The sequence below is a fragment of the Fusarium fujikuroi genome, chromosome FFUJ_chr02 (assembly GCF_900079805.1).
Source record: "Fusarium fujikuroi IMI 58289 draft genome, chromosome FFUJ_chr02".
Taxonomy (NCBI): domain Eukaryota; kingdom Fungi; phylum Ascomycota; class Sordariomycetes; order Hypocreales; family Nectriaceae; genus Fusarium; species Fusarium fujikuroi.
The window spans coordinates 1,607,761-1,630,027 of NC_036623.1; the positions used below are offsets into that span (position 1 = coordinate 1,607,761).

General features: G+C 50.2%; 5 protein-coding genes; 3 read left to right on the forward strand and 2 right to left on the reverse strand.

The window, feature by feature from the left end:
* Nucleotides 1–76: 76 nt before the first annotated feature.
* FFUJ_04784 (probable SAGA protein) lies at nucleotides 77–1,372 on the reverse strand (the record flags this gene model as incomplete). XM_023571889.1 has 3 exons in its annotated part: nucleotides 77–798; nucleotides 849–1,083; nucleotides 1,136–1,372. 3 exons carry the CDS (start codon nucleotides 1,370–1,372, stop codon nucleotides 77–79), a joined length of 1,194 nt encoding a protein of 397 aa, XP_023426118.1.
* Nucleotides 1,373–2,440: 1,068 nt separating this feature from the next.
* FFUJ_04783 (probable isopentenyl-diphosphate delta-isomerase) lies at nucleotides 2,441–3,302 on the forward strand (the record flags this gene model as incomplete). XM_023571890.1 has 3 exons in its annotated part: nucleotides 2,441–2,630; nucleotides 2,683–3,021; nucleotides 3,070–3,302. 3 exons carry the CDS (start codon nucleotides 2,441–2,443, stop codon nucleotides 3,300–3,302), a joined length of 762 nt encoding a protein of 253 aa, XP_023426119.1.
* Nucleotides 3,303–5,059: 1,757 nt separating this feature from the next.
* Nucleotides 5,060–5,968, forward strand: FFUJ_04782 (uncharacterized protein; the record flags this gene model as incomplete). XM_023571891.1 has 3 exons in its annotated part: nucleotides 5,060–5,388; nucleotides 5,438–5,690; nucleotides 5,753–5,968. The coding sequence occupies 3 exons, from the start codon at nucleotides 5,060–5,062 to the stop codon at nucleotides 5,966–5,968; spliced, it is 798 nt and encodes a 265-aa protein (XP_023426120.1).
* Nucleotides 5,969–6,441: 473 nt separating this feature from the next.
* FFUJ_04781 (related to single-stranded DNA binding protein 30K chain) lies at nucleotides 6,442–7,392 on the reverse strand (the record flags this gene model as incomplete). XM_023571892.1 has 3 exons in its annotated part: nucleotides 6,442–7,158; nucleotides 7,214–7,326; nucleotides 7,389–7,392. 3 exons carry the CDS (start codon nucleotides 7,390–7,392, stop codon nucleotides 6,442–6,444), a joined length of 834 nt encoding a protein of 277 aa, XP_023427210.1.
* An 836-nt stretch (nucleotides 7,393–8,228) lies between these two features.
* Nucleotides 8,229–11,258, forward strand: FFUJ_04780 (related to endopeptidase La 2; the record flags this gene model as incomplete). XM_023571893.1 has 4 exons in its annotated part: nucleotides 8,229–8,697; nucleotides 8,753–10,830; nucleotides 10,895–11,064; nucleotides 11,171–11,258. 4 exons carry the CDS (start codon nucleotides 8,229–8,231, stop codon nucleotides 11,256–11,258), a joined length of 2,805 nt encoding a protein of 934 aa, XP_023426121.1.
* Between the last annotated feature and the right edge of the window lie 11,009 nt (nucleotides 11,259–22,267).

Below are 22,267 nucleotides of genomic sequence, written 5' to 3' on the forward strand. Positions count from 1 at the left end.
TTCAAGAAGGCGCCATGATATTCCTACAAAGAAAAAGCAACATACCCACACCCATAATCTAATTAATTCGCCTATCCTATCCTCTCTTCTCGTCTTCAATCTCCCGCCTGATCTGCTCAAGAACTTGTTCTCGTGTTCTCAAGTGATTCTCTAGACCCTCAACCTGCTCCCGGACTGTCTGGAGATCTTCCTGTATGCTCTTGAGGCTCCCCCCAGCCGCGCTCTTACCAGTTCCCTCTTCCAGTTCCCTAAGTTCTCGTCGCTTGTATTCGAGCAATTGATCGAGTTCCTTCTTAACAAGTGCAGGCTTAGAATCGCGTTTGCCGCCTTTCCGGCGCTCCGCGATCTCCTCCACCTTCTTTATCTTATCCTCGAGGTCCTGGAGCTTGCGCTTCAGTCGAACCTCTTCCCAATCCTCCGTCTTTTCCGTCGAGAAATCCGTGCCCGAGCTCTTGAAGCCACTTCGACCCAGGCGCGTTAGGTATTGATCGCCGAACTTAGCTTTACGGCCGGTACTCGTGGTGTCATCAGCCTTGGTGGCCCATCGCGAGTTAGCGCCTGTTCGCTGGTTGTCGACTTGATAATCAATCTGATTGCGCTCAAAGCTTGATCGAAGCGAGGCCGGAACGGTACGGGGGATTCGGAAGCCCTCATGTCGGTAGTTGAGGATATGTAGGAATGCGAGACAAGCATCCTTGTTGATAGTCGATTGCGCCGAGGGGTTGATCAGATTCCAGGCGGATCGGACATCGGTATCGGGAACATCAAGGGACTCGTAAAGATCACTAAGCGCATGGACTATGATCGTTAGCTTTATGTCCCAGAATCTCGGGTTACCATAGACATACAATCCACCTCGCCTCGCATATCTCGGTTCTCCTGGTAGATCTGCTCGTATTTGGCCTTGTCCGCAGGCTTCATGTACCACTCGAATCCGTCTTTGAGTCCCAGATCTTCCGAGTCGTCCTCAACCTGCTCGAACTGTACTGATTTTCCGGTGATGGCTTGGCCAGCCTGCACGAGATGAGCCTTGGACTCAGGGACAAGCCAGTCGGGCAATGTTGTCGGCACATCCGCGTATTCCTGTAATTCGTAAGCTACAAAGTCAAAGAACCACTCAGCGATCGTGCCATACCCCGTTGAGAATATCAAAGATGATGCGCATGGCAACGCAGAACTCCTCGAAATCAAGGTTTCCATCATTATCCACGTCCGCAAGATCCCATACTCGCTCTAGTTGATCATCTCGGAGGCCACTGTTCTTTAGAACAGGAGCAGCTTGTTCACCTGTAAGGAACTTGCCGCCTCCTGTTCGGGTAGAGAAGATATTCCAGTACGTCTCAATTTCCTGCGCCTCGATCTTGGGAGCCATGATCACGTACGTCTGGGGGCTATGGGCAGCCGTGTGGGTTTATTGTTCGAAGTCGAGTTAAAAAAAAAGAAAAAAAGAAGCGCTCTAATTAAACCGGATTAGAAAAAGATAGAGGCAATCGTTTTGGCGGCGACCGCAGAGGATGTCGAATTAGTGGAAAGGCAAAGATGGAGGTTCTATGGTCAGTGTAGAGTGAGCTGGAGGTTGAATGACGAAGCCAGCTCTCCAGCCACGCTTGGATAGGCCTGCATTTCCCCTGATGCATCTGCGGCCCCCGCTTAGCCAATATCCAAATTAGCGCATAATCTTACTGGTAAGAGAGTTTGTTGATCAGTAAGAGAGGCAGCAGAGGATAGAGCATGTAAGTCATTGGCATCACTTATTCAGTTTACTATTATTTTAGCAAAACTTGACGATATAACAATCTTGACAGTACGATGCTATACTACAACATGCATCTGAGCTACTCGTGAGTTTATGGAACAGCATGCTGTTACCACTCTCTCTAAGCCCAGCCTGTCATAGAGGTTAGAGTTTGCTAAGGGGATGTGCTGCACAACTTACTGCTGATTGTCAATATTGCATCTCATCATGAACTTGCGCCTTTTATAGTAAGAGGAGGATATTTACATGTTAGTTCATAATTGAGTCCTTGAACCCATCATCTGGTAGCATACGCTAAAACAAGAAGAGGTTCACCGAGAGTGACTGGCCAACAGCCACAGCCCAGGCTTTGAGTGGTTGAGCCCCACTGCCAAATAGAGAAGGGACCTGGAGAGAACCCCCATAAACTCAGCTCTCAATGGCTGATTCACAAGGTTGTGGGCCTGCAGTAGCGGGTAGAGGGGTACGGGTGCCACACCCGATAACTTTTTGGAGGGGCAAATAGTAAAGAAGGCGCGAAACAAATGACCCTTTAAATTAATCCTTTCTTCAGACCGCTTGACCCTGTTCCTCATATATGTATGTATACTCGCTGTCTGTTTGTCTGTGGCGTGCCCTGAACTTGAAAAGCATCACGAACTGTTTCTTCTCCATAACTCAGACTCTACTCCTGTTCGAATCACCATGTCTACAACAACTACCACTACAACCCAGCCTATCACGGCCGAATCTATGCTCCGTCTCTTCCCGGACATCGACACCAGCTCAGAGCCTCTGTCCGGCCATGATGAAGAGCAAATCCGTCTTATGGATGAGGTCTGCATTGTCCTCGACGAGAATGACAAGCCAATCGGTACCGCCAGCAAGAAGATCTGTATGGGGAACTGCACCACTATCCAATGCCCCCTACTAACTTAGACTACAAGGCCATCTCATGACCAACATCGATAAGGGCCTCCTTCACCGCGCGTTTTCCGTCTTCCTCTTCAACGACAAGAACGAACTCCTCCTCCAGCAGCGCGCATCCGAAAAGATCACCTTCCCCGACATGTGGACCAACACTTGCTGCTCCCATCCCCTCCACATCCCTACTGAGACTGGTGCTACCCTTGAAGACTCCATCGCCGGTGTCAAGCGAGCTGCTCAGCGCAAGCTTGAGCACGAGTTGGGTATCAAGAAGGAGCAGGTTCCCTTTGAGGACTTCCATTTCCTCACCCGAATCCACTACAAGGCCCCCAGCGACGGCAAGTGGGGTGAGCACGAGAGTATGTCTATCCAATATTGCATGTTACAGTATCTAACAGCCGGCGCAGTTGACTACATCCTCTTCATCAAGGCCAACGTCGACCTCGACATCAACAAGAACGAGGTCAGAGATACACAATACGTCACTCCCGAGACGCTCAAGCAACAATTCGATGACCCCAGCCTGGTTTTCACACCTTGGTTCAAGCTCATTTGCAACTCTATGCTCTTCGAGTGGTGGCAGAACCTCGACTCCGGCTTGAATAAGTACATGAACGAACAGGAGATTCGACGCATGTAATGCTATATGGATGACGAGTCAAGGAGAGAAAATGCCCAAAGCGAAAGGAGAAGCAGTGTAAGTGCCAGACCCAGACTTGGCATACGGTGCACGGGGTTTTTTGCAGTCTATCAATCAGCTTAGATATCCGTTGTTAGATCTTGCTGCGTTAATGTTTACGAGCAACTGAGACACATTCAATTTGAGACCATTTCACTACTAAACTCACCTATCAAGATGGAGGATTTCATGACCAACACCGCCAATCGGAGTCTCAAACTCATTCAGCACGGCCGGGCCGTTGGGCATGGTTATCTTGAACCGAACTTCCATATACGAGCCAGTGATTCAGGATCATGATGCTTCAGTTCTCCGCATGATCCGGCATGACATTCCGGTGGTGAGTCTTATCAAGTGACACAGTACTGATAAAAAAAGATTAGTGAGTCCTGGCGCCGTCGCAAGCCGTGGCCATCCACCACCAACAAACAACATGCATGATGCTCTTTGACAACACCGCCTACTACGACTCTTTCAGATTGGGCTCCTGTGACTGCATCCAACTGGAACATCGGGGCCAATGACGGTTTTCCTTGGCTTCTCAAACCAAGGGCTTTCGATCTCCTCCACACTCAGCTGCCGGTGGCTTGAGCCTTGACTTGGCTATGTCACTGCACCTGACATTGAATCCTTGCACGGAACCCGACTTCTGTGCTTCAGTATTCCACTGTATTCATCGAATTGAGTCCAATCTGGTCTCTAACTGCACAATTGATTGGAGTATCTCGGGACCCGGACTTCACAATCTGCTTTGCCCGTGCAACGACAGCGTCACCCCCACGGTGTCGCAGCTGATCATGTGGTCTACGATCGTCGTCCTGTCAGCAAACACTGTGCTACCTTATCATATCTCGCCTCGATTCCAGACTCGCTATTCACTGTCTCAGGATGGATCCCGAAGCTAGTCAATACCCCACGATAATAGCTGTCATGCATCATCTGGCCAATGGCATCTTGGTGTTCCATCTAGAGGCGCTCCGTATCTACCAGTATGCTGCCCGTCTCGAGGCCCACACGGCGTCTAACCAAGACTCGCCCTACTTAATCCCCCGAACATTTCCTATCTCTCAGCTCCTCTTTGTTCCTCACCTGTCTACTCAGTCACTCATCTCTCTTCCACAGACACTTACTTTGCTGAAGCCTTCAACCTTGACCAGACAACAGCCGCTGGCCACTAACAGGACCCTCAGTCAGGATATCTTGCTAAGCCCTCTCCTAGAGGAGGCTGCTTTGAAGAATAGCCAACTCGGCGTCTTGCTATTGCTGCTACCACGTGCTGCTTGCTGCACTCAATTTCTTTGCACTGTTGACGGTCGTTGACTACTGTACTGAAACTTCTGAACACTCCCGCTTCACAAACCTTCTATCCATTCTCGTGAACTCTCGAAAGGCTTGGACGCTTCGTCGACGCACTTCGTTCGATACATCCCCCTTCTACTAAGCCGTGATCGCGAGCCTGGCCCGCTCAAGTACCACCTTGATGTCGGTTGAAGTTCGCACCAGCCTTAATTGTCTCCGCCATCCCTCGAGGTTTACGTCCGTTTGCAGAACTCAACTGTCACGGGTTCATACGGGCGATAATTGTCAGAATATACAATGTGAGTCTAGATGCTTGGGCCACGAACTTATCATGCTTAATGCGCAATGGCGCCCCTTTCATTACCAGGAAGGGGCCCTTAGGTACAGCGAATAATTCCAGTACCGGTTAGACTGCCATCATGGAGATCAGCAAGAGTAGTAAAACTGGTATCCATGGCTCTGGGACATTAGCCAAGTGGCGGCGACGCTCCCTTATACCATCTACCTGGGAAACCTCTGTTCGTTTCGTTAATGTGAACGAGTCTGCGGCAGCTGGTAGTGCGCTGGCCCAGGCCTTTGCAACTGATGCCATGAGTCAGTATGTACTCGACGGTGACGACATGGCAGATTATTCGGATGAGCAAAAGTGGAAGCTTCATGTTGACTATATGACCTATATGGTTGCAGCGCACTGCTACAAAGGGATGGTGACAACCATCGGGTCGGACTATGATGCTGTAGCTCTATGGTACGTGAACCACAACTATGACCGCAATTTGATCTTAACAGCCTCTCAGGCTTGCTCCGGGTCAGCAGATGGACGACTGGTGGACTAGTCTTCGCAGTGGTATGTGGAAGCTATACTATCAACTGTCAGCTGAAGGACGCAGACGATACTACGATGAGATGATCCCTGTTCTGGACCGGACCAAGGAAGAGGTCATGGGCGAAAGGAACCAGGATTGCTATTATCTCGTCTACATCGGTACCAAGCCTAATGCCCAAGGCAGAGGTTATGCCGGGAAACTGATCCGCGATATGGTTGCCAAGGTACTGCAGTTGATGAGCACTTGTTCCATCTTCCACCGCTGGAGAAAACTAACAAGAGCCAGGCCGATGCTGAACAGCGTCCCATGTATCTCGAGTCCAGCACCGAACATAACAACGGCTACTACGCCAAGTTCGGTTTCGAGGTCAAACGTGACGTCGTCTTTGAGGGAGGCCCTGAGCCCATCACGATGTGGATCATGGTTCGCGAGCCTCAGAAAACTCGCCCCGCTTGTAGCTCTGTTATCGTTTCTGCCGTCAGCAGCGCAGTCAAGTTCTAGGGAGACGAGCCTCTGATCCTTCCAAATGTCGACACAGGGTCAGAGGCTGAAGTCGAAGAGGTTGAGGATATCCAGAACGTCACCCATGAGCAACAAGATTGGAAGAAATGTGCTGTGATGTGAGTTCTGGTTGCGCGAGAATTTGCGTTAGTTTACACCGAGTTCGTTGACTCTTGTCATTCTTTTGGACGTTGGTATGTTTTGATGATATGAAGCAGTTATGCTTCTGTCTTTTTGTGTTGCCAACACATGTCGACAGTCTCTACCGCAATAGCTGTCTATCTCTTCTGTTCTTACAGTGCGCCAACTAGCTGGAGTCATTCATTAGAGAGAAATAACCCATACAAGACTGTCATTCCTTCATAAGCTGGTCCCTCCCGTAACCGTAAACACCGTGCACCTAGCTTTTGTAGTTTGTATTCCGTATAAATTGCCCTTCTCGGAGCCCATCCCTCATAAACTCAATTCTGATGTTAGTATTCGAGGATTGCCCATGTCTCATCGTCAACTGTGGTGTAGACTAGACCCTGGCCAAGCAATTCGTCAGCAGCGGTGAGAGCATCCCGCACTGACATGCCAGTAGAGTTGGTGATGACGTTGAGATGGACACCTTCATTGCCACCAGGTGTATCGTTCATAAAGTTGAACATCTTCTTGGCAAGCCCACTACAGCCAGCGAGCTTAGTAGGCGCCTGGCCAGCGTTGCCGCCTCCATTGTCATTGTAGCCACCACCATCCACGAACATGCTATCTCCGTCTCCATTGGCACCACCTTGACCACCGAGAGGGCCCTTGGTAAAATAGAGATGAACATATGCAGCCTCGAGCATGTGATAGTTGACCTCGTTGAAGTCCGCCACAGGCCTAATAACATGAGCTCCGACGTGTCGCTTGTTGTTGAAGGATTTGAGACGACCCCAGATACGAACGTGAGACTCCACCTCGAAACCGGGATCAGCATCGTCCTGCTTGTCGACATCGATCCACTTCTTGACCTCAATCATGCCGGTTCCGTCGTCGATGTTGAGGGTGATATTTGTAGGTTGAGGCTGAATCTTGCGAATTTGTCCGACGAATGTGATCTGTGTCACGGGGGAACCGTCGATTTTGAAGTCTGCGCCAGCGTATGCCTCTTCGGCGTCGAGAATCTGCTTGATTGTGACAGGGCGCAAGGACTCATCCTGGTATGACTAGTAGATATGAGAAAGAGTGGTAACTATCGGTTGTAGAGAGAGTGTGATGTACCTTGCCGCCGGTGCCGCCTTGACTGCCCTGTTGTGAACCACCGGCGAAGAAGCCGCCAGAATCGTCACCCCCTTGGGCGCCATAGCTTGTTTTTGTGAATCCGGAGTAAGCAGCTTTGAAGAAGAGTCAGAATTGCAATTCTTGACAGAAAGCGGGTGTCTTATAGTGTACTTACACATGATTGTGGTTGTGTGATGTTTGAGTTGGGCTAGGCAGAGCTCACGGTCAGGACGTGAAGATCAAGAGACGCGTTAAAACGCGCCTGAGTTTAATGGGTTCCATGATGCCCCGCCTTCACTGTGTGGGGCATTGGCGTTACCTTAGTCATCGATGAAAGCTTCTGTGTTATGGGGATAGAAGGCACGTGCTTGGGAAGTATATACTATCCATCAACTGAACGGAAGCAGCATATGCTTTGTTCCATGATAGCACAAGAAGGAGTTGATACGGAGTATCCCCTTGTTGATTCGATTGCTGTCTCTATCAGCCCAAGGCATCCTTGGACTTCTCCCAATACGGTAGGCGATCATGCATCTGCCGACTTTTCTTCATCGCTAGCGAGTCTAAGTAGACACGCGGAAATGACCTAGATGGAAATATATGGCATCGCGTAGAATATGCTACAGCTTTCCGAAGCTTCTCCGCTGGCTTTTCCTGTGTTGGCATCACATCATTTGATATATAAAAATGATCACCATGACTAGCCCATGGGTAGGTAGCTTCAACCTCGGCAGGAAATGTGGAACTACCGCCAATGAATCCCGGCTTCGGCGTTGGCCCCGTGTTTCTCCAGGTTTCCTTCCTTCCAAGGTACTTGCCGCAATCACACCCTACGTCGTTCGGCCATCGGCCACTGTATCCGTACGTAGTTGCTTCTGACATCAACAACTTTCTCCTCTTCTTGCTTCCATCACGAAACCAACCTTGACCCTTTCTGTCCCCTTCTTTGGTTCATAGCCTTTCGCATAGCGTTTGCTTCATCTCGTTCTGATCTTGTATAATCACCAGTGGCATTATGGCAAAGCCACAGACCGCGAATCTGCCCCTGATACCACTCGCGCGAGGCACCATCCTTCTCCCGGGCCTCGTCCAGCGAATCCCAGTATCTTCGAACCGTCCCGACATTCCTGCTTTGCTCGCCCACGTTTACGAGCAAGCTGCTACAAAGGGCCCTGATACACGTATCGACAGTATTCCCATCGCCTGCGTTCCAATTTCGTCCCCTCTTATCAGTGGCAACGGCCAGCGACTCATTGGCGATGCGGAAGATATAGACCCCGCTGAGATCGAGAACGTCCTTCCCGGCTCTGCTAAGAAGACTGACTTGTTCACATTTGGTGTTGCCGCCAAGATCATTGGCATTGATGGAAGAGGAACGGGCGAATTTGCGCTGCGCGTCGAAGGCACAACCCGTGTTCGAATTGACTCCTTCACCCGCGAGCGCCCCTATTTTGAAGCCAAGGTGACATATTTCCATGAAGACTGTAGGCTATTCCATGTAACCGCTTGCCCATCACCTGTAGTTGACTGTTGTTCCAGGCAATGCTACCGATAAACAGACGCAAGACCTGTTTGCTCTCCTAAAAACCCGTTCTCGAGAACTGGTCACGATCCTCAGGATTTCCTCCTTACTTCCTCGAACCCGCGATGGCCCGGTTCTTTCGCCAGTCCTTACAAGGCGACTTGAAATGTTAATCATGAGGAAAGAGCTCAATGAAGCTGGCCTTCTTGCCGACTTTATGGCTAATTTGGTTGAGAGCACGCACGAGGAGAAACTCGAGGTCCTTGCAGCTCTAGATGTCAAAGTGCGCTTGACTAAGGTCATTGAGTTACTGGAGCGTCAAGTTGGCGGTATCAAGAACAATTTCAAGATCACGACCTTCACCACTATGCCTGTCCAGATCTTGGATCGATTGAACGAAACCAACCAAAACCGCAAGCCAGGTTCGCTACCTCAAATCCCCGGTATGGCATTTGTGCCGCCCAATGGACAGATGCCAGGTGGACATGACCAAAGCGATGACCAGGAGGCCAATGAGCTTGACGAGCTCAAGCGCAAACTATCCAACGCTAAACTTCCCGCTGATGCTGCCAAGACAGTCGATAGGGAGATGAGACGACTTCAGAAGATGCAGCCCATGAACCAAGAATATCAAGTGACACGCAATTGGCTCGAAACGCTGGCCGAAATCCCCTGGACAATTACCACGGATGACCGCCTGGGCCCTGATACTCTCAACCGGGCGAGGAAGCAGCTTGACGATGACCACTATGGACTGGATAATGTCAAGAAGAGGCTCATCGAATATCTAGCTGTCCTTAGACTTAAACAATCGATCAATGATGAGGTGGAAGAGAAGATCAAGAAGGCACAAGAGGAATTGGGACAAGCTGCGACATCCAACGAAAAAGACAAGGGAACAGCCGAGGAACACTCAGAGATTGAGGGAAGCGCAAAGCCCGAGATGGCTAAGCTTGACATCCTCAAGTCTCAGCGTATGGTGGACAAGTCTCCTATCATGCTTCTCGCTGGTCCCCCTGGCGTAGGAAAGACCAGTCTCGCGCGATCGGTGGCTACGGCTCTTGGCCGCAAGTTTCATCGTATCTCGCTGGGGGGTGTGAGAGACGAGGCCGAGATCCGGGGACATCGAAGGACCTATGTCGCAGCAATGCCAGGTCTCATTGTGCAGGGTCTCAGGAAGGTCGGCGTTGCCAACCCTGTTTTCCTGCTTGATGAGATTGACAAGATCGGGCAAGCCAGCATTCATGGCGATCCCTCAGCTGCCATGTTGGAAGTCCTAGACCCAGAACAGAACTACAACTTTCAGGATCACTATGTTGGCATGCCGATTGATCTCTCCAAGATCCTCTTCATTGCTACAGCCAACAGCCTGGACACTATCCCCGCCCCTCTGCTTGACCGAATGGAGACTATCTATATCCCTGGCTACACCACACTCGAGAAGCGACACATCGCTATGCAGCACCTGGTCCCTAAGCAGATCAGGGTCAACGGACTAGCCGAGACTCAGGTTGCATTCAACCAGGAAGTTGTTTCCAAAATCATCGAGTGTTACACTCGAGAATCTGGGGTTCGCAATCTAGAGCGCGAAATTGGCTCTGTTTGCCGTGCTAAAGCTGTCGAGTATGCCGAAGCCAAGGATGGGGGTCACATAGATGATTACCGATCCGACCTCAGTGTGGAGGACATCGAGAACATCCTAGGCATTGAGAAGTTTGAAGAAGAGATTGCTGAGAAGACGAGCCGCCCCGGTATCGTGACGGGCTTGGTTGCTTATAGTTCCGGTGGCAACGGCAGCATCCTCTTCATCGAGGTTGCTGATATGCCAGGCAATGGGAGGGTTCAGCTTACCGGCAAACTCGGCGATGTGCTGAAGGAAAGTGTTGAGGTTGCCTTGACCTGGGTCAAGGCACATGCTTTCGAGCTGGGTCTCACTCCAGAGCCCACTACGGATATCATGAAAGAGCGCAGCATCCACGTGCACTGTCCATCGGGCGCTATTCCCAAGGACGGTCCCAGCAGTGGAATTGGCCAGGCGATCGCACTCATCTCCTTATTCTCGGGGAAGCCGGTGCCACCAACCATGGCAATGACGGTATGTCATTGACTCACTGTGGACTTGAGATGGCTCAGTATGCTAACATTATTGTGTGAAACAGGGCGAAATTTCTCTCCGGGGCAGAGTTACAGCCGTCGGAGGTATCAAGGAGAAACTCATCGGCGCCCTCCGAGCTGGCGTCAAGACTGTGTTACTTCCGGCCCAGAACCGCAAGGATGTCAAAGATCTTCCGCAGGAGGTCAAGGATGGACTGGAGATCCTTCACGTCAGGTAAGCTACCCCTTACTTAAAGTATCCTCTTTGTATCACTCTCAACCCTGCTGCCTATATGCCCCGACGACAGGATTATGGTTTCACTGACACATGTCTTGGATAGCCATATCTGGGAGGCGATTCGTCTTGTCTGGCCAGACTCGCATTGGGCAGAGGACACCAACTACCGAGGCATCGAGAGTCGACTCTAATGCTATGGACAAGTTGTGCCAGCGATGTTATCGCCCGCGAATAATGTCTCGCCGATATACATCAGCCTTCTCTGCATCTTTGAAACGATCTATGGCGACTTATTCGACCGTATCGCAAATCTGCCCTTCGCGACGGGTGTGGCCTATCCAACCTCACCGAGATGGCCCAAACCAGCCCTCTTTGCGACGCATCTATCCGGTTCACCAAACGGCGCTTCGTCTCACAAAACCTCCCTCTCCTGTGATTTCACGTTATCCTTACTGGCGATTCTAGCCGGCGCGCCCTTGCGCACACACATACTTGCTTCTCTTCGAGACAGCTGGAAGGGCCTGACTGTGGCGCCCACTAAAGTTGCATGCCTTGCCCCATAGCGAGCGACGATGCATTTTGCACCTTCTCATATAAAATCAAAGCTTGTACCAGACTGGAACTGTAAACGTAACGCCACAGGGAGCCAAGCGAGTCTGTGGATTTTGTCGTGCTACACCAAACCAGACTCGGTCAGGGGGCGTTGAATACGGCACCCGATTTGAGATATGTCTTATGGCTGATCTGTTGCTATCTTCCGAAAGTCGTTGTGGACGATACTTGCACATGAGACATCAGTACGCCTTCGGCAGGCGATTCCCGAGCTAGAGTGTCGATTCCAACGAGCAGAACTTTGTCATTTATGATCGGCGAAAGGAGTCCTGAAATCGGCGTTCATTGTCTCGGTTTACCTCCTCATGTAGCATCTCTCAATCCAGATTCCATGCCTACACTTAGTACAGTAGATCCAGATATCTTCGGCGTGTCAAAATCTTTTCAACTCATCCCTCGCTGTATTGGTTTCACATGTCTCAACACAAGTTGCCTTGTCAAGAATCTCCAACGAACCCAAAGTTTTGTAACAATACCCAAGATATACTTCGTGACATAATAGAAATTTCATAACCCCCAAGGTCAATAAGATCTCAGTCCAATTGATGGCCATTAGTCTCAGAGAGACAAGCCGGTAAGTAGCTTAAAGCTCGGCTCCGAATGTGAAACATTCGCCTAATTAAAATGTATGCTGCCATCGCTGTGTAGCTGCCTCATCGCTCATCGTGGCAACTTTGGCATATGGCTGCCCTAGCTGCCCAAGCCCTCGGTGACTGAAGGGAGGGAGAGACATCTAGCGAAGCAAGCCCTGACGCCACATTCTCAAATTGACAGCAAGCTGAAGGGAGTCTGGTGGTCCAAAGTCATAGGCACAGGATCAACAGCTTGACACTAGGTAGAAGTGAGCTGAAGCTGGCGCCTCGTTATTGTAAGCCCTGCTCCACTGTTGGCCAGGCAGCCGGTCGTGGAAACAAATATCGGCTGAATCTATCCGCATATTGCTATTCCGTGCTTGTTAAGCCATGCCCTTCAACTTCAAGCATCAAGAATTCTTTCATTTTCCAGCTTACAGGTTTAATCGTCTCAATCACGGTCCTGTTCTCGATCTATGATGCACAATGTGTCATGGCCTCGGGGTCCGCGAACAGGAGTGAGCGAAATTGCTTTTTCCACGTCGTTAGGAGATTCGATAGCGGCACGACGCCCCTCACTTGGGTGGCGCCGTAGATGTTCCAACGAGGCGGTACACGATAGCCAGTTCACCTAAGTTCTCATCAACGATCAGATCATAATCAACAAGCAATCTAAAACGCAGGTTCGAATGCAAGACAGATGCATATACTTTCAGCTACCAGCACTGTACCCCCTTTTTTGGTTCCTAAATGTCTTTGATGAGCAAGAGCTGCGAAACGGCCTCTATCGGAGTAAGAAGCAATAAGACGGTATTCATTTTCATCTCGCAGCACATACCCTCAGATTGATTAAGATGCATGAGTTCCCCGCTACAAATCAGGTACCGGCAATACTCTCTGAGACAATAAGCCACCTCAGCACTTCAGCACGCGGTAGTGGGCCTGTACGAAAAATCGAATTCGCGTGGCCATCTTTGCGAGTTCTGAGATCATCCGAAAGCTCAGTAAATGGAGACGGTACCGCAGAGTGTTGTACGAGATGCTCCACATCGAGAGTCTTACAATGGCCTGCTATCAACCACCGCCTCATTGTTGTCTTGGTTATGTCTGTCACAGTGATAGTCATTGCCGATGTGAGCAGATGAGAAACCATGGAGGCAGTTATCCGCGTGTAATGGGTTGGCACAACCTACAAGCACACGGCCGCGTCCCAGGCCTTCGGGCTCGTGGTCATCAGGGCCCCCGTGTTGTACAATACATGTCTCGGGAATCGTCCCTCTGTGATTCAGTATGCGTCGCCAGACATCGATGGCAAGTGGCCTAGCATGTTACAGAACCGTTGGCTGGGCAAGGTCAACATCCCCTATTTTGGCACTATGTGCAGTTGCATTTCTTGAGTGTCCTAAGGCATGCATCCTTTGGAAGGGCATGTCCCACGAATTTGCGAATCTGCATCAAGTCATGTCGAATTTCCACTCAAAAGAAGGTACCGTTCCCGAGATGTATAGGAGTATTTACGCCTGGTTGGCCACATTAGGGGTGAGTATAAGACGCTGATAAAAGTTGAGGTCTCGTGAGATGCCCGAGACAGACTGGAGATCCTGTCGATCCCAGAGGAAGTTGAGCACCTTGAATCCTGCCATGTCTTACTGCTAGTTAGTATCCTGCCATCGCTCAGTGGATATTGGATACCATCATCCATGCTGTGATATGCCTCCTCATGGGTCATCCTCTCCCTTGCTCGCAAGCTATCGATTCTACAGGGTGTCAAACAACATGGGCTGGCATCTGGCTGGCGCAATAGTGCTGTCTGTGCAAGGTGACGTACGGTATTGGCGACCTGGCGGGCTAGCAGAAATGAGATAATGCCGGCCTAGTCTGGACATGAAGCTTGATCCCTAGGGTTCATAATAACCCATGACATCGTGTTGTCATATCATGTTCTTCGAGGCCTCAAGCAACAGGCCAGCCGCAGTAACCTACGCAAAACTAGCGCTGCCTCTATCAGAGCACGACGGCACCAGCCGTCGTGGTCAAGGCTGACAACGGGCCGAAAGCTCTGTTCAAGAAAAGTCCCAGCTTGAGCAAGCAATGTTGAAACTGATAAACATTACATCGTGAGCGAGAATATCGACCCTAACAAAGATCATTCTGAGCCTGTCGGATATGCTTTCCTCATGCTAATCGTCTCCTAAGAAGACCAGATCCCTGGTTGACAGGGTCTGGTGGGATGAATGGCAACCCTGGATGGATCGTACAGTAGCTGGCAGCCAGCCTGCTGGAACTTCATCCTCATAGCGGACTCGGCTCAGCTCTGCCCAAAGTGTCAAAGGGCCGTGCCAGGGAGAGGGCCCCGCTCAGGCTGCCAGGCACATGTGTAATCGAATCTTGGTTGAGGATTTCAAACATTAGTGAGATGAAATTGTAAACAGATCCAAGAAATGGAATGGCGCATGACACTGATGGTGTTTACAGTTCAGTCATTAGCTACCATTTTGCGGGGATGGGGCACCAATAGAACGCAGGTGTGTGAGAAAAGCCACAACAGCTCTGATTGAGCTGCAGTGTCTTGGATCCATGGGCAAAACAGACTGTGGTCGCGACTCTTGGAGTCGTACGATGGACGACATCAAGTTGGCTATAGCCACAATAGCGCTCCCACGAGCTGCATCAAAAGTTACTTTTTTTTTGTGCCGTATTGAAGGCGTTGGAGATAGACTTTGATGGTTATCAAGCCCGTGATTCAGGCCCATAAGTAGCAGGTCGATGGTTTGGCATGCTGCGGCCGGCCCAAGAGGGTAATTCGATGACAAGCGACATCTCCTGGTCCTGCAATCGATACTGTAAAAGTCTGCCCTTGGAGTGTGGTCAATGTTGTAACTGCCTTGTCCTGTAACTACCTACTGCACTGTGATTAGGACCGCTGATGAGGTTGGTTTGCATGCTCATGTGGAGAGGCGGACGGGGGTCCACTGCCATGTGTCCATCCCCTACCCGAAGTGTCCACGAGCTTCCTTCCCAAGAGGCGCATATCATTGCAGGGGCTTACCCTGCCTTATCCTGGTAGATACCCTAAAGTCGGGAGAGCCAGCATGAGGACTGTGCCATCGCTGTCAAATCCCCATGTATGCCTTTGGCTGAACGCCACACCAAAGTAGTCTGGACGGGATGTAGTTGGCTGGTTGCGACCTCCGGGATGTCGGAAAATTCTCAGAGTCAAGTTGAAAATGTTGGGGATGAGCAGGCACGGCATTGGATGCCCTTGGTAGCGGCATTGGCAACCTAGAAGAAGATGATGGCCGATGTCTGGTCTCGTGCTAAATCTCCGCTTTACGGCATTCTGAGATAAAAGACCCTAGTGGTAGCAGCCCGTGCGAGCGATGATACTATCCGATACATGATCTGCAGTGTCATCATCGCAGGCAAGGATCAGGCTGGCGGTAGCTGGTGCTTGTCCATTACTGGCGGTTGCTAATTTCCGCACGTTACTGAACCTCACCGTTGGCTTGGTAGGTCAACTGATAGGGTGCGGACGTATCTTGAAGGGGCCAACGAGAGGTCAGGCTCATGGCTCTTTGGTGATTGAGTTCTGGGTTAGGGTTCCCTGCTTCTGGCTGAGTGATGCAAGGCGTGCGCGTTTTCATATTTCCCCGCCTGATCAGGCAAGCGGGCGGGCGGGCTGACTGATTGATTGATTATCTGCAAGGTCGTAAGCCGTTTTTCTTTGGCACTGCCGATCCGATCAGACGCTAATAAGCTGTCCATACGGCTGGTTCTCAGATTCCAATCCTATGGTATCACCCAACCTTAACATTGGTAAAGGATGTAGATGGTATGATCAATCTGGAGAGAAATTCCGATGGCGCTGGGAGAGAGAGAGAAAAAAAAGTCCCGAGCTGGTAGTCACAATATGGATGGCGGCGATGGCCTAGACCCCCACCTACCTCGTATTTGATATCCATTGTATTGGATGTATTCCATGGCTCCTCCCGTCTGCTCCTTCTCGGGCAAGCTAAGGTACCTACTCCGTACCTTACCTAGGAAAGAACCAAGAGAGCACTTGGCAATCCACGGGAGCAAGAAAACTTGTGATATTAACCTACTGTACCAAAATTGACCGATCTAATGGAAGGCACGGGAAAGATATACTAAACTGACCTGACTCTTTGTACGGCTTAGAAAAGAAGTCCAACTTTTTATTTTCAATATCTGTTAGCTCATGAAGTAAAGTGGTAAGCTATAGCAGGTCAACATTGTGATCTTATCTGTCTCGAGTTTCAGCTCTATCTGATATTCACATCTATCCCTGTCTATAATATCATTTTCGCTATTGTCCACCAGCGATATGCTTCCCAATTTACGTGATTTTACCCTTCATGTGGATCTGTATAGTTCACCACTAGTTGGGATTGTGTTCGTTCAATTGCAGATCGATATATGCCCGAGCGCCTCATGCCTTTCCAGAGTTCTTATTTGTCCTTTGAAGTGTGTTGCTCTGATGAGATCATCAGATCTCATGTTGTGTACCCAGCATATTTACACACACATCTCGCATCCGGCGCCTCTTTCGATGTGCAGGTTGCCACACCGAGACTCGAGGAGAATTTGTCTCTAGTAAATGTAGTGTAGGGTAGCATTGCGAGTTGCACACGCAGAGAAGCGAACACAATCCCTGTTAACGAATGTACATAATAGCTCAGGCTATCTATCATCCAATAACGGGGTGCCCGTCTTGCCGTCCTTCTGCGGTGGAGCTGTCCTGTTTGATCGAAATGCCCTCATCCCTCGCAACTTTGCTGATTCTTTGGCGGTGGACTTCCAACTCATTGGGCAGCACCAAAGACATGGCTTGGCAGGTTAAGTGCCCATGCTCAATGGCAGCTGGACCGTATTTCTTTGGACGCTCCAGACCTTTTCATTTTGCCACGATAGGAGCATTTCTTTAGCAGGTGTCTTAAATCGGTGTGCCACACACGCCTAGCATGCCCGACAACATCCGCGTTATGAAACTCCTAAAGTCGAAGGATAGAAGCAGAGCTTGCATTGCATTACCTTAGCCTGCCCTGCATCGCATCGCATTGCATTGCGCCCCTTCTTCCGCCTCCGTCCCAATGGTCACACCCTGACTTGCTTTTCCTGTCTGAGATTTCACACGGGAAGCATCGCTAGTCAGATGTGATAACCTTTGCGTCGGTAAGGGGCGTCGCAACTTGAAGGGATGAACGGCGCGCCATGTTCTGTACCGAGAACGTGGATTCGAGGCAATGGTCTCCCTTTCCAGTGTGCTATAACCTTTCATATCCAATCAACGCCTTTAAACTAGAAGCCAAACCGAGTCAGAAGAAACGGTGGTGCTGCATGCCAACGTCACAGCCAGCACAATTGCCCGATAGTTTGACCAATGCTTCGTTAGCTTATCAACAACGTCCGTCGCCGCCGCCGATATCCACACCGAACCATCCTGCCGGTAGTGCCACATTTTTTTTTTATACGAATAACCTTCCCGGAGATTTCTTTCAGGAACAGAGCCGAAGTATCGAGTCTGCCCGCCTTGGCAATTGGGCAATGGATTTCCCTGAGTTAATGAATCAAGTCAACAGCGAGATACGGTGATTCAGAAGGGGGACGAGTCTGGGTCGGAAAATCCAACGGGGATGGGCTCTGCCTCCCATCGGCCAACTCTTACCCATTGCTAAGGCTGTTGTTGTGTGGGTGAGACACTTAAGAAGACCGGCAGTGTTGACTTTACTGCTTCAGCCTCTTTGTAGCTCAGACCTGCGGTGAGGACGTGACTCGTCCGATCAAGCCTGCTAGACATGGTCTAGCAGCCTCCCATGTCTCAATAGTGAGGGCTAGACTCCAGCATACTGACTGAGAGGCCCTTACCTCCTTGGCTAGGTACTCTTTCGAGGCTTGGCCGACATACCACACCACCATGCTTGTCAGGTCCGACGTGGGGTTAACAGCTGAACAGGGGGCTGCCAGTAGTGTTGACCGTTATTCGTTCTGTCGGCGCGACTGGAGAAATAAGGAATAAAAACGAGAAACAACCTAGACGTGAGATTGAAAGCTCCCAAATATAGACATAGCGCCTACCATCGTCCCTAGACACGCCAATGGATCTTCCAGGGGAAAATTGATGGCGCTGGGCTCTGGAGGAAGTATTTGACCGCTTGACATGACGATCGTGGCTTGAACCTTGTCCACAAACACTTCGTCATTGCCTAATGGTTCTGAATATTGTAAGAATGGACTTCCGAATGCATACATACGCACCGTGAAGCCATATCCCAGCATTTGGTTCGTGGCTTATCAAAAGCTGCTGCCAGGGGTGCCTCAAGAAATGTGTCCCCTCGCAGGTTTACTACGACGGCACAACTGCTGGTGTCTAACGATTAACAAGACATTACCAACTTGTTCTGGACCACATGGTACTTTCTCCGGTAAGCTGCATGAATGGACAGACGATCACCACAAACTGTGCTTTTTCTTCCTCATCTACCTTCGGAGTATATGTGGCATCAGCTGTGTTTGCCACAAGAGTCAAGCCAGATATGATCAAAGTAGTGGCTCCCAGGCGATGCCAGAGTTTTGAAGGAGCTCCCTGCGGTCCTGCTGCATGCAGTCGAGAAGAAGAGAAGAGGGCTTAGTCTAGGTATCTATCCCCGCCTCGGGAGCATTTCTAGGCCTTGTATAATAGATCACACGAGTTTATTAGGGGTCTGAACTGAATAATAACTGCCAGAGCGTACGTGATTGTCCTCCCTCTCCCCATATTGTTGTACATCGATGCAGTCTCAGCTTTGTTTTGATTCATCTCGTGTTGAATCAGAAGACATCAGACATTGATTGTGTGCCATCGACTACCGCGGATAGGAACATCTCGTACTGCTTGTGTGCAAGTGGATATGACGACAACTAGGTAGTTTTGGACTCCCAGCTACTCCATAAATGACGGCCATTAGCCAGTTTCGATGTACTGCCAGTCTTCCATACCTTTTTGCTAGCCGTGGCATCTTTGCCTAGCGCCATGATTGTCATGACCAAGAAACTAGGGGTAACCGATAGGGGCCAGACTTTTGGCTCGGGGCATTTTTAGCCATTGGGCCAGAGTTGGTCTGACAAAACGGTCGCAACTAGGCCCAACAAAGACTCGCTTACTGCAGTCAAGGCCAAGTGACCTGTCACCAAATATAAATTTCCCTAACCTTGAATCTCCCCGAACATAGTCAGTTGGGATCAGAATCAGTGGACGGCCATCCAGCCAGGAGAACATTTCCCGAGGTGATTAGCAGAACTACGCCCCGAGTTTTGGCAAGTTATAGCATGCATAGACTGAGCCCCCATTGCAATATAACTACGCGATCCTCTTCTATTATATAGCATGAGAGGTCAGTACGTCAATTCGACGTAATAATCGAGCTTTAGTACTATTAGACGAGATTCCAGAAGCAGTCTGCTGTGCCACACCTTGAGCTAAAATTGTGATCAAAGGTATTGCAGCCAAAACACTCTCCTCCATACATAACACAACTTTGTCTCGATTGTGTGTGTTGAAACTGTGCAAACGATTCTCCGTCTTTATGGAGCTTGCATGGTCGTACTGTGACTTTCTGGGGTGATAATGAGGAGCGGCCGCTCGGAGGAGGAGTGCCGATGTAGAGGCACGACAACGATGTCGAAAATTAGTGACGGCGGCGGCGGCGTAAAACATCCTTGGAACCGGAGATTTAATCATGGCCGCAGACGTCGACAAGATGTGATAATATGCACTGGTGCCTATAAGCAGCATGGCTCATCCGGTATGCCATGCGCATGCCATGCTTGGCCTGCTTTAGCGACAAGGGTGTATGTTTGCCTGGGCCGCCATCACCACAAATCAAGCTCAGCGATTAAAGATCTAGCGCTCAACGAGACGGAAAATTTGTCTGCGTAAGTGTCCACGATGGTACTGTTGCATCCACTAGATAGCACGGATTGCTCCTTTGCCTGGGTGCGCAGTGCAGGGCCCAGATGTATTCCTGCGCAATACCTACCTGATAGAACTCGGAGTGGTCGGTGGGATCGCACTAGCCAGTAGTCAGCCGTTTATTAAAGGCTGCAGTAGTCGACGGCAACCAGGCAACGTCATGAAAACTTGATTAGACACCAAACCACACAACTCGAGTCAGTTTCGAAGCGACTCTATGCAACACCTGGAAAGGCAGACATGGTACCGAGAAGACCAGACGACTGAGGCAGCCAGGTTCGGATGCTTCTCTTCGTTGTAGCTAATTGAAATGAAGCCCCGCCCAGAGCTTCCTAACCTGACACTATGCGCCTTGCAGTGACAGCCGCATAGTGGGGGGAGGGGGACGAAATCTGCTAGTAGAGGGAGCCTGAAGAGCTGCTCGCACTCTGAAGATGACGTGAAGCCAGAGTGAGCATGTTTGGAAAAGCCGGCTCTGAATTTATTGATAGACAAGTGCATCTGGATCATTTGTGAAGGCCTATACGAATCATCGAAGCGTCTACTCCGTACCTTTGAGTAGAACACCTGCGTAGCAGCTTATACATAGTAGTGAGATCTGAGTGTCCCTCGTTACGGGCCGGGCTGCCACCCTAGCCTCCTTATCGACTCGGGATGTTCCTAATAGCACTGGCTTGGAGTTGGAACCTGCGATGCGTCATCAACGATCCCCTGGATCATGTGCTCGGTTGCAGAACAAAAGGATGCCCCCACAAGATAGTGGGAGCCGGCGGCGTATCGTCTTGTGTTGCTCAACATGTTGTGATCCGGCGAGCGAGTCGAAAACGTAGTGTTGAAGAACCAGAGAACAGGGATAATACGTGGTACAACTGACTGGGGCTAAACCTTGCACCCTGACACCAGATCTCACGGCATTGCGCCTGTATTTCTCGGCATGCTGTAACGTCAGTATTTCGATGCACTAGGTATTTATTGGGAGGCAAAACAAGGCAAGAACAATGTTTGTAGCTACACATGAAGAGATCGCGATATCAAACAAAGGTTAGGAAAAGTTAATCGGCGCTGGCCATGGTTGGGGTTGAGCTGGCTTCGTAGGAAGGTTCCTTCCAATCTAAGTTGGAGGTAAGCACGACCTCGAAAAGTGACTGGGTAAGGTAGGTAGCTGCCATGGATGCAATTACCTGTTGTAGAGAACAATGACAAGGCCCCGTGTCAACCAGAAGGCACTTTCCTCAAATAGGCCCTGTCACTTGATTCCTGTCTACAGGCTTCACCAAGGGAAAGAGGCGAAAAAGGTATGAGTGAGGCCTCTAGGTACATGTCACGACGATATCACAAAACTTACAAGCTACAATCTACCAGTACCTATCTGCCATGAGAATTGTGACGTATGTACTGACGAAGAGACATCTACACCAAATTTTCTATTTCAGGGATCAAGACCACCCACCACAGTACAACCAAAGCACCTAGCTAGTGCCTAGCGCCTAGCGCCTAGCACCTGGCACCTGGCACCCTGGCCATCATGTTCCTGCGAGAATCCAGCCACTTTTTCCTCGTCTTCCGCGCCGCCCGTCGCCGTCGCTATGTCTGGCTAGATTCGCGATACTAGCCTAGGGGCTAGGTGTCCCATGCCCCAGGGTTCGATATTCCAGGCCACTGGGGGGGCTCGTTTGAGGGCTGATGGACGTTGAACGTTGCCGGCCGGAACAATAAAGCTAAACTCGTCTGAGCCAATATCGCTTGGATCGCCATCAACCAAACCCCAAACGGAGCTCTACCCTTCTCCTATCACGGTGATACAGCACCTAGTGGGTTAATTGAGCGTCAACTATGTTCAAGACAAGCCTCACAAGATACTAATAAGCGAGGCATGGAGCGGAAAACTCCCGACCTCCATTTTGTACAGGCCCAACCCGCATTTCATCTTGCTTGGCCACTGTTTCTTGCATCACCATCTATTACTTGGCCCCCGTTCTCAGGAAACCTTAGCTGCAACCTCGGCCCTGCGCCCCTGAGTTTTGTCCGTGGCCCAGTATCAGGACAG